General features: G+C 32.2%; 2 protein-coding genes across 2 annotated transcripts; one reads left to right on the top strand and one right to left on the bottom strand.

The window, feature by feature from the left end:
- Positions 1 to 308: 308 nt before the first annotated feature.
- On the top strand, positions 309 to 2,792 carry LOC105782220 (tubulin alpha-5 chain). The gene is made up of 5 exons (XM_012606801.2): positions 309 to 495; positions 1,013 to 1,227; positions 1,320 to 1,519; positions 1,614 to 2,122; positions 2,273 to 2,792. The coding sequence occupies exons 1-5, from the start codon at positions 383 to 385 to the stop codon at positions 2,583 to 2,585; spliced, it is 1,350 nt and encodes a 449-aa protein (XP_012462255.1). The 5' UTR covers positions 309 to 382; the 3' UTR covers positions 2,586 to 2,792.
- Positions 2,793 to 3,784: 992 nt separating this feature from the next.
- Positions 3,785 to 4,816, bottom strand: LOC105782221 (ethylene-responsive transcription factor ERN1). The gene has a single exon (XM_012606802.2). The coding sequence runs from the start codon at positions 4,782 to 4,784 to the stop codon at positions 3,888 to 3,890; it is 897 nt and encodes a 298-aa protein (XP_012462256.1). The 5' UTR covers positions 4,785 to 4,816; the 3' UTR covers positions 3,785 to 3,887.
- Between the last annotated feature and the right edge of the window lie 6,240 nt (positions 4,817 to 11,056).

Genomic DNA, 11,056 nt, shown 5'->3' with positions numbered 1-11,056 from the left:
ATAAAATACCAATTACAAAAATGAAAAAGATTTTATTTAATAAAATAGTAGAGTGAAGATATTTTATTATCAATGATGAAAATGAAAGAGGAATAAAAGGTCAGGTGATAAGCGCCAGAGTTAGAGCATAAGATAAGCGACAACGGAGCCGAGCTGGTTCAACCCCACCATACAGTTGGCGGGACATCCAACCAACTCTTTAATTAATTTCTCAATTAATTAATTTAATTAAACATTCTTTTCGCTTCTTTAATACCCATTTAATCTTTTAACGTTTTCATTCATATATAATTTTTTTCTCTTCGACTTTTCCTTTGATTTAATTCCTACAGAGAAAAGGGTTGTTTGAGATTTTGGTTTTGAAAAAAAAAAAAAAACAGATATGAGGGAGGTGATTAGTATCCATATTGGTCAAGCTGGAATTCAGGTCGGAAATTCCTGTTGGGAGCTTTATTGTCTTGAACATGGAATTCAACCCGATGGGATGATGCCTAGGTTAGTCTTCTATACTTGTATGTGTATATGCATGTGTTGGTATTATTATGTATGTTTTTGCGTGTATCATCATCATCATCATCATCATCGTTGTGTGTTGACTGAGTTTTGTTGAGCTTTTAGGAACTGGGTTTCTTTTCTAGCTGGTGTTTTTCCTTTTGGGAAAGTTTTTAGGAAATGGGTTTATTTGTTTTGAATTGAAGTAAATGGTATTCGATTTGGGTATGGAATAAATTGTTTGTAATGTTTATGATTGCCTGAAATACTGCCAATATGATATTGGGTCATTGACTTGAGAAACTTAAGAGGGATAGGATCATTATCTTGAATTTTATATAATGAAATCCAAATGATTTCCCATAATTCTTGGTCAATCCATATCCTTTTTTCTTTACTCTTTATGGTATGATTTAGTTGTAGCAAATGCTTATTTTACTTGGTATAAGTTTCATATGTGAGATTAACTTAGAATGAGTGTAATAAATGGATCGCTAATCATGTTCCTGTTTGCTTGCAGTGACACCACGGTAGGTGCTTGCCACGATGCTTTTAATACCTTCTTTAGCGAGACTGGGTCGGGCAAGCATGTGCCAAGGGCTATATTTGTTGATCTAGAGCCCACTGTCATTGATGAAGTTAGAACCGGGACCTATAGACAACTGTTTCATCCGGAGCAACTTATTTCCGGAAAGGAAGATGCTGCTAATAACTTTGCTAGAGGGCATTATACTGGTACAACCATCTCTTCATCTTCCCAAATACAGCATTTTTATTACCTCTCATTACTGGCCTGTACCTCTTTTCCGGTGCTTTACATGCTGCAGTTGGTAGGGAGATTGTGGATCTTTGCCTTGACCGAGTGAGAAAATTGGCTGATAACTGCACTGGTCTACAAGGATTTTTGGTATTTAATGCTGTTGGCGGTGGAACTGGTTCGGGTTTGGGCTCATTGCTTTTGGAGCGCTTGTCAGTAGATTATGGAAAGAAGTCAAAGCTTGGGTTTACTATCTACCCTTCTCCTCAGGTATCATTGAAGACTTCAAGTAGTTGCTGCTCAAACCTCATTTCAGAACTATTATGTACACCATTCACTGACATTTTGCTCCTCAATTGTGCAGGTTTCTACAGCAGTTGTGGAACCCTACAATAGCGTGCTCTCAACGCATTCTCTCCTTGAACACACAGATGTTTCTGTGCTTCTTGACAATGAAGCTATATACGATATCTGCAGGAGATCCTTGGACATCGAAAGGCCAACTTATACCAACTTGAATCGCTTGATATCCCAAATTATCTCTTCTTTGACCACTTCATTGAGGTTTGATGGCGCCATAAATGTGGACATTACGGAGTTTCAGACTAACCTTGTGCCTTATCCTCGTATCCATTTCATGCTTTCATCTTATGCCCCAGTAATCTCAGCTGCAAAAGCTTACCATGAGCAGATATCTGTTCCTGAGATCACAAGTGCCGTCTTTGAACCCTCAAGCATGATGGCCAAATGCGATCCGAGACATGGGAAATACATGGCATGCTGTTTAATGTACCGTGGGGATGTTGTACCAAAGGATGTCAATGCCGCTGTTGCTACCATCAAAACTAAGCGGGCAGTTCAGTTTGTAGACTGGTTAGTATCCAAATCTTGACATTTCAATTCCAGAAATTATGTATAAACAATCTGGTTAATATGAATATTACGTAGAGTTTTCCAAGGAGGAAACATCAATTCAGCCTTCAGTTTGTTACTAGACTGATTGCGATACATCTTTTCTTTCAGGTGCCCTACCGGTTTCAAGTGCGGCATCAACTATCAGCCACCGACGGTGGTACCAGGGGGTGATCTTGCTAAAGTACAACGTGCAGTGTGTATGATCAGCAATAACACCGCTGTGGCCGAGGTTTTTGCTCGAATCGACCACAAATTTGATCTCATGTATGCCAAGAGAGCATTCGTTCACTGGTATGTAGGTGAAGGAATGGAGGAAGGTGAATTCTCGGAAGCCCGTGAAGATCTTGCTGCTCTAGAGAAAGACTATGAGGAAGTTGGGGCAGAAGGTATTGAAGACGAAGAAGAACCGGAAGATTACTAGATCTGTATTTTGAAAAAGCACAGGCTAATGATTCCCCACGTTCCTCGTCTGATTTTACTTCATCAGCTATTTATAGTATTCTAAGTTTGTCAAAGTACTTTTAACTCTTGAATTTCTAACATTTTTATGCTTTGGCTTTGCATTTGAGTGGTTCTAAAGTGTAGTTTATGAAATGTGATGTTCTAATAAAGCTTCTACCTTGTGTCATATGACATGGAATTCAATTGAATCAGCAGCATTTTCCCATAAATCTATCTTCGACATATCTAGATATGGGTATAGGATATGATCTCTAAACATGAAAATTTTACACTCATTCCCGAAGCCGTATAATATACACTCAATTTTTTAATCTGAATAATGTTGATTTAGATCACAGTGAAATTTGTTCTGAAGTAAAAAACGAAAAAAAGAAGCTAATTTGGGTCTGTCCTTATCCTCAGACTGTTTTATCTCAATTGGTTTAAACCTTAAAATATGCTGCCAAGAAGTTTGATTTTGTGGGTCATGGAAACAATTATTTAAGGATGTTCACTTCAGTCCACTAAAAAGTAGAAATTAGAAAGGTATGGCACCAAATATATATATATATATATATATATATTTTAAATATTCATATTTTGTATTTATATTTTACATTTAAATATGTGATTGAGATTCGATTCTCGTTCATGAAATATATTTCATGACCGGCTGTTTATCTCTTTGGAGAATATTAGTGGCAAAAGAATTAATCATTATTGTATGATTATGAGTAGAGTGACCGACAACTTTGGCTCCACTAATTTAGCATTGTTTGATTAATTCTGCTATTTTACATTTATTTATTTGTTGGATTAATCGAGTTTACTGTTGATAAGAAAATCATAATTCCCCTTCTATCATTTTTTTTTTCTTTTACTCTTTTAATTATAACATGGACAGCATTCCACAAATAGACTAATACTCTCGTGATTAACTCTAAATTGCAGAAACCCAAGGCTGTAAGCAACGCCTTGTGAAGGATCAAATATTTGATGATGAATATGAATATGAATTATGATTATAGAGAAAGAAATTGGAAATATGAGGATTAATGGCATATTTAAATCACCATGATTGCTTAAACTTTGAATATCTTCACCTCTTTTACATATTTGGAATATTTCTTTTCATCTACTCTATTGATTTTGTAAAGGTAATTATATTGGATTTTGAAGTCGAGTTAAAACTCTTCTCTTTCAACTTTAAATTGAAATCTTGTTTATAGGGTATGGATCTCCTTATATCGATGAGCCCAACAATATTGTAAAGTGAAATAATTTAGTAGAGCAAAGAACATAAAGGGGGAAGATCCCACAAGTTTTCAGAAGAATCATGGACAGTTTCCATATATTCTTCAACTCCATTCATTGCATGAAGTGAAGCTGAAATCTGCCTTTCAACTTTCATGCTTTGGAACTCTGTTAACTCAGAACCAGTTTCTTCAGGTAAACCCGTGGTTTCTTGTGTATAAAGAAACCTATCAAACCCTAATTCAGAAGTGGTATATGTAAAATCAGTATCAAACCCAGATTCCCTTCTCCAACTTCTCATATCAGGCCTATATGCATCATCAAACAACTGTGTATCTTGAACCGTTCCACTAACTGAAAGATTCCCATTGCTTAAACCACCATTAGAACTGCAACCACTACTGCTAGTGCTAGGACTAGGCATAGGGCTAAAACTAATGGTAGCACTTGTTGAGGGGGCTGCTGAGGCAACAACACTTTGATGATGTTGTTGTTCACCTCCTTTCTTGCTATTAAGAAGATTCCGAATCCGATAAGCAAGAGGAGAATCCGAGGGCGCCTGAGTAATGAAGTTGGTCCGAGTATTGGAACCGTGGAGAAGGCAAGCGGCTTCGTCATAAGCTCGAGCAGCTTCTTCAGCAGTCTCAAAGGTACCAAGCCACATCCTAATCTTGTGTGTTGTGTTTTTGATTTCAGCCACCCATCTACCTGAAGGCCTTTGCCTCACACCTACAAACTTGTTAACCTTATTGTTGTTTCTTCCTTTGAATTTGGACCCTTTGCTAACACTAGGATTGCTTGACTTTGGCTGCAGTTTCAGCTGAATTTGTTGTTGGGACTGAATTTCCATGGGACTAATCGACAAAAAAATGTAGGATTTACAGCAAGGGTCTAAAATTTTACTTGAAATTGGGCAAATAATCATGAAGAGGAACTGTCTATATTTATATATGTGAGTGAAAGGATGTCTGAGTTTTGTATATAATCAACTTGGCTAATTATATATATATTTACATCAAATCCATGTAATTTACTAAAATGTTATGTCGATGTGAATTAATATTATTTTTATCGTGTATTATAATCCATGATTTATTTAATTTGACATTTGATGTATTAGTTATTTTAGAATAAGATTAGGGGACAAATTATCCCTCAAAAAGGGTGACTGACTCTTCAACCTTTGTTTTGACATCAACAAAAATGTCTTTATCTGCACCCCCACTTAAGATAGATGGATGATTCAACCATATAATAAAGAACATGGTTTAGGTGTTATTTCCCATTCTTATCACTTCATCCACATTTGGTCCAAATAACCAATTTATTCATAAATTATCAATCTTGAAAATCAGATTCCACATCTATTGAATACACTTTGTTGAAATTAATTATGTATTTCATCTTCAACGTTTTTCTATTTTATATAATGACTTTTATTTAATTTTTCACCTCTTTTAAGCCTTAAATTTACGTTGTTTGTCAAATCATCGTAAAATGGATGAAAAAGTTAACTGTTAACTTTGTTTGACGTATATGCCACATTAACAAATAATTAATTTTAAAAAAGATTAATTAATTGCTGTTGCAATATTAGCAAAATTAACGGCATTAACTTTTCCTTCTATTTTAAGGTAATTTGACAAGCAATACAAATTTAAGAGATAAAATAGACGAAAAATTAAATAAAAGACTAAAATAATTCTTTTTATAAAATTAAAGGATCAAATAAGTTATTATGCCTTTTAAAATATTTAATATTTTGTTCCAAAAATAAATCTCAAATTAGTTATAAATTTAACTTAATGAGAATTTGATTAACCAAACTTTTAATCTTTCATACCATTAAAATTGTTGCTGAGCTACCCTCATTCTATGTTTATTTATCACACATATGGAAATAATTAAATTTATTTATAATAAAAAATACATCTTATATTACATATTATGCCTAGTGGTATAAATAAACGTAACGTTTGATAAACTGTTGGTGAACCATTCATATAACATTCGTTTATTAAACTAAATAAATGAGTATGGACAAAATTTTTATGTTCGTTTAATAAGCGAACAAACACAATTCGCTTATGTTTACAAACAAGCTTGTTTATAAGTTCGTTTATTGACTCATTTATTTATTAATGATATTTTCTTATAAAATTTCATTAGTAACATTAATAAAATCATCTTGATTTGTATTTTTTCATTTATAATATATATTTATATTTGACTATTTTATATCTAAACAATATATATATATGCGTATATGTATTTATTTATTGTTTGTTTATTATTTATTAACATTGTTTGTGAGCATGTTTAATTACATGTTTATGAACATATTCATTTAATGTTTGTGAACATGTTCGATTACGTTAAATGAATATATTAGTGAACAGTAAATAAATAAACATGAACACACATAATTTTAAATAAATAAACAGAAATAGAAAGTTAAAATTCTTAACGAATACAAACTGAACATACAAATAAACTAACAAAATTTATTTATTTAAACTCGGTTCATTTACTACGCGAACATTTGAAGAGGACATGGCATTTGATAGACAACCTCAAATTTAGTCATTGTTCCCATTCCCTTTTAACCACGTCAACATAAATGAAGAAAGCCTCAAAGGCTGCCATGTGGAGGGCTGTAGAAAAGCCTCTAGAACATATATATTGACACAAAAAGCAAGGTTAAAATATTCATTGCATAATTGGACCAAGTCTTTACCCAATCATGCACGTTCCCCTTGCTTTCCCTCTTTTTGCTTCTTGATTAAAGCCAAAGGTATATTTACTAGAAGTACAATTATATTATATTTTTTTATTTAAAAAATAGTAAGCTAATCTTTATATATTAAATTAAAAAAATAAATTAGTCTTTTTTGTTAAAAAATTTATTTATTTGTAATGTTAAAAATTAACCTAATTAACGAAATAGTCAAACATTAACACGTAACGTGCCACATGTATCTCATGTTCTCATGTTGATGTATATGAATCAATTTTTAACAACAATTTGGATGAATTTTTTTAAAATTACTATTTATTTTAATATACATGGACTAATTTATCTATTTATTAGGAAGAGATGATAAAATAGAATCTAACTATTAATAAAATAGCCTCCACGATACTTTTAGCTTATTTTATTTAAAGACAAAAATATAGTATTAGCTTATCTAAATATTATTATTTTTAAAAGAAAACAATGTTGTTTCTCCATTTTAGTCTCTTTAAAATACCTATCGCTCAATCCTTAATTCAAAGTAGAGGTTGATTGTTGAGTTAAAAATCTTAATATATGCTTCTAATCTGGATTTATATTTCTTGTATATGTATTACCCTTTTAATTAGTAATTAAAAATAAAAATATATTTATTTTTAATTTTTATAAAATAATTTAATACTTATATTTAAACATTTTACTAAATTGTATCGCTTTTAATTACATCACCCATTATTTATGAAATTAAAGAAATATTTCCTTTAAATTTTATTTGATATTATTATGATGGTATTTTATTTTTTTCATACTATCATACCATATTTAAATAAAATAATTAAAATTATAAATCTAAAAATCAAACACATGTCCAATAATATTAAAATAGTAATATTACTCTATTTAACTTTAAACTTACAAATTTATAAATACAAACTTCAAATTTACGTTGTTTTTAGTTTTTTTTTCTTAAAAAGTAATGGTGAGAAAAAGTTGATGAAAATCGACCGAAGTAACCTAATTCAGTTTTTTTTTTATTCAATTTAGCTTGTTTTGATTTTAACTCAAGTGTGTTGGGCGGCTAACTTGTGTGATGTCGGTTCGGTTTCGATTTTAAAATCTAAAACCGTTTTAACGGACTTTACATATAATATATTTGATTAAACCCAATATCCTATGCCCTTACTTACAAACCCAAACTCTTCAAAAGCCCAAATACCCATTACCCAACCGGTTTACCCATGAAAACCCAATAAATTACAAAATAATAATGTTAATAAAAACTAAAAATGTAATAATAAAAATAAAATAAAAATAAAAAACTAGTAATTCACCCTAACCCTAAAATTAGGGTTTAAATTACGGTTGCGGTCGCGTTTTTGGTTGCCTTGCGTTTATCGAGGTTGTGGACATAACGAATGCTATTGCGGTCACTGCGGGTATCGTGATTGTGATTTTTTTTTAAATTTGCACAACTTAGTGTAAAATATAATAATTATAATTATAATTATAAAAAGTCACTTTTAATGAGTTTTAGAGTGTTTTCTAACATTATGAACCTTTATTAGTATGAGAATATAATTTTTTCAATCATTAATTATTTTTATATTTATTTACGAATTTTCTCTGAATATTATATTAACTAATAACAAAGTAAAAAATAGGAAATATTAAAAATTCATCATATTTAATAAGTTTGAAAGATTTTATAGATAAAATAATTAAAAATTCATACATGAGATAGGTCATCAACATTTCTTTACTGACTTTGAAGATGGTGAAGATATCAAAACATTCAATGACGCTTAAAAGGAAAAAAGGAATAGATAAATGTATAGATTCTCATTAATTATTCCAAGTTCCTACCACTTATTCTCACTCTCATTCTACTTTCATATATAGTTTAACATGCTTCAATTCTTAATTATCTTTTCATGAAATATACTCCATTCATTTATCTAAAGATATATTTTAAATGTTTTAATATTATTAAAATTAAAAACATTAACAAAAGTTTTGTAACACCCCTAACCCATATCCGTCGCCGGAACAGAGTTACAGAGCATTACTGAAATTTACAGATCAAATACAGTAATTTCATATCATTTAACATTCATATCAGAAATCAATCATGTTCAATCATTTTGTCCCTTACGTGAGCCCTCAAGACCCAAAATATGCATTGGAAACAAGTCGGGACTAAACTAGGTACTTAGAGAATTTTTCGCAAAATTTCAAAAAATTTTCAAGGTGCAGGGGACACACGTCCGTGTGGTCAGGCCGTGTGGGCATTCAAAATAGGGTACATGGCCGTGCCCCAACCCGTGTCTGTACCCGTGTAACTCTCTGACTTGGGTCACATGGCCAAGTCACACGCCCGTGTGCTAGGCCGTGTGAACGTAGAAATTTGCATTAAATAGGTGTAGGGGTCACACGGCCAAGCCATATGCTCGTGTGCCAGGTCGTATGAAAAATAATGAGCATTCTGTTTTGAATTTTAATGATGTAAGGGACACACGGCCAAAACACACGCCCATATGCTAGGCCGTGTGTCATACACAGCTGAGACACACGCTCGTGTCTCTGCCCGTGTGGACAAAATAAGACCATTTCCAAGCCTTATTTCTCACCCAATTTGTCTTCCACCTACAATCACAATTTAACACTTTCACAAGCCAATTCAATACATTCAAATCAAGCCAAAACCAAGTTTACTACATGTTATAATATCCCATATGTCTAAGTATTTAATTTCCCCTAAATGACCCAAATCACATACATTCATATCTTACCAATTATACTAACTCAAATCAATTAATAATGAACCTATATAATCTCCATCATTTAACCAATTCAAAAATTCATCAAACATATTAAGACCATATATAAACACATCAAAACATGACATTCATTAGCCATCCCAATTGCTAATTACAACCAAACATTACATTGTCATCATTGGTCATATTTAACCTATACATGCCATTATAACCAAAATTAGTTTACTATATTTATACCGAAGAGTCCGAGGAATAGTGTGATGTAGCTCCAACCAGCTTCCAACCTTTACGAGCCCTCGGGTACTATAAAACAGAGGAAATAAAATAGAGTAAGCATTTAATGCTTAGTAAGTTCGTATAACGGGGAATTAACTTACCATTCATTTATATTTAAGGTAAACATGCAAAATTCATCCAAAGAAATTTGGCAATTAGCCTAATCACATATAATCTCAAAAAAAAAAAAAACTTGTTAGTCATGTAATTCATGTGAATATCAAGAAACAAGGATGAGCTCATCATGCAACAATTTCCATATACATATGTTTTTCTACATCACATATTCATATAACATATACATTTCCATAACAATTCATATCAAGTTCAGATTATCTCATGTCGGAACTTTGCCCGTTGAATTTATTTGAAATATCGATGGACAAACGGGTAGTACACATGAAGTCTACTAATCTATAATCCGTTAATTCATATTCGGGAGTGCTCATAAAAGCACATAATCAGGAACCCCTCTCTCAAGCCATATAAAGGGAAGCTCATGTGAGCCATGTAAGGGAAGCTTATCCGGGCTATATAACAGGAAGCTCATGAGAGTCATGATTAGGAAGCTCATGCGAGCCAATAACGAGTAACTCCGAAGAGCCATTAATCAAGAAACTCCGGATAGCCATATATCGGGAAGTTCAAGCGAGCCATATATCGGGAAGCTCAAAAGAGCCTTAATTAGGAAGCTCACAAAGAGCCTTTTATCGGGAAACTCACGAAGAGCCATATATCTGGATGCTCATAAAAGCTGTGGTGTGTCTACAACACATACAGAATCACAACCAATCGGGATGCTACGAAGAGATATTATCGGGAAGCTCGCAAGAACCATTTAACGGGAAGCTAGAGAGGGCTAATATCGGGACGCTGTTTTGAGCTATGGTGTGTCCGTAACATATGCAGGACCACAACCAATAAGGGAACCTTGTATCCAATCGAATTTCATTTATTCAAACGAGACTTAATATTTGTCAGGTATTATCAGATATGTAATCAATTTCATGTACATGACAATTACACAATTCATATATATATCATTCAATACAAACTTATAAATATACATAATTTAGTTACACGAACTTACCTTGACAAGTGCTCGTGAATTGTAATCTACTAATCCGATACTATTTCTTTTCCTCGATCCAATTCCGTATTTGGTCTATCCAGATCTATATGAGTAAATTTACCTCATTTTAATATAATTCATACTCAATTCAATCCAATTCACATTTTAGGCAAAATTATTATTTTACCCCTATACTTTTATTTCATTACGATTTCGTCCCTAGGCTCAGAAAATGAAATTTATACAATTTAATCCTTATTCCAAGCCTAGCCTATTTTTACATATAACATTTATAGCCCATGTAATTCATAAAATTTAGAATTTTTCCATGAAATTTA

This window comes from Gossypium raimondii, chromosome 13, assembly GCF_025698545.1.
Source record: "Gossypium raimondii isolate GPD5lz chromosome 13, ASM2569854v1, whole genome shotgun sequence".
Taxonomy (NCBI): domain Eukaryota; kingdom Viridiplantae; phylum Streptophyta; class Magnoliopsida; order Malvales; family Malvaceae; genus Gossypium; species Gossypium raimondii.
The sequence above is the reverse complement of the archived record's forward strand: the minus strand, read 5'-3'. Positions and strand labels throughout refer to the sequence as shown.

Coding starts and splice junctions, on each gene's coding strand:
- LOC105782220 (XM_012606801.2), top strand. CDS start 383: ATGAGGGAGGTGATTAGTATCCATATTGGTCAAGCTGGAATTCAGGTC. Junction 1,228..1,319: donor TGCTAGAGGGCATTATACTG/GTACAACCATCT, acceptor TACATGCTGCAG/TTGGTAGGGAGATTGTGGAT. Junction 2,123..2,272: donor GCAGTTCAGTTTGTAGACTG/GTTAGTATCCAA, acceptor CTTTTCTTTCAG/GTGCCCTACCGGTTTCAAGT.
- LOC105782221 (XM_012606802.2), bottom strand. CDS start 4,784: ATGATTATTTGCCCAATTTCAAGTAAAATTTTAGACCCTTGCTGTAAA.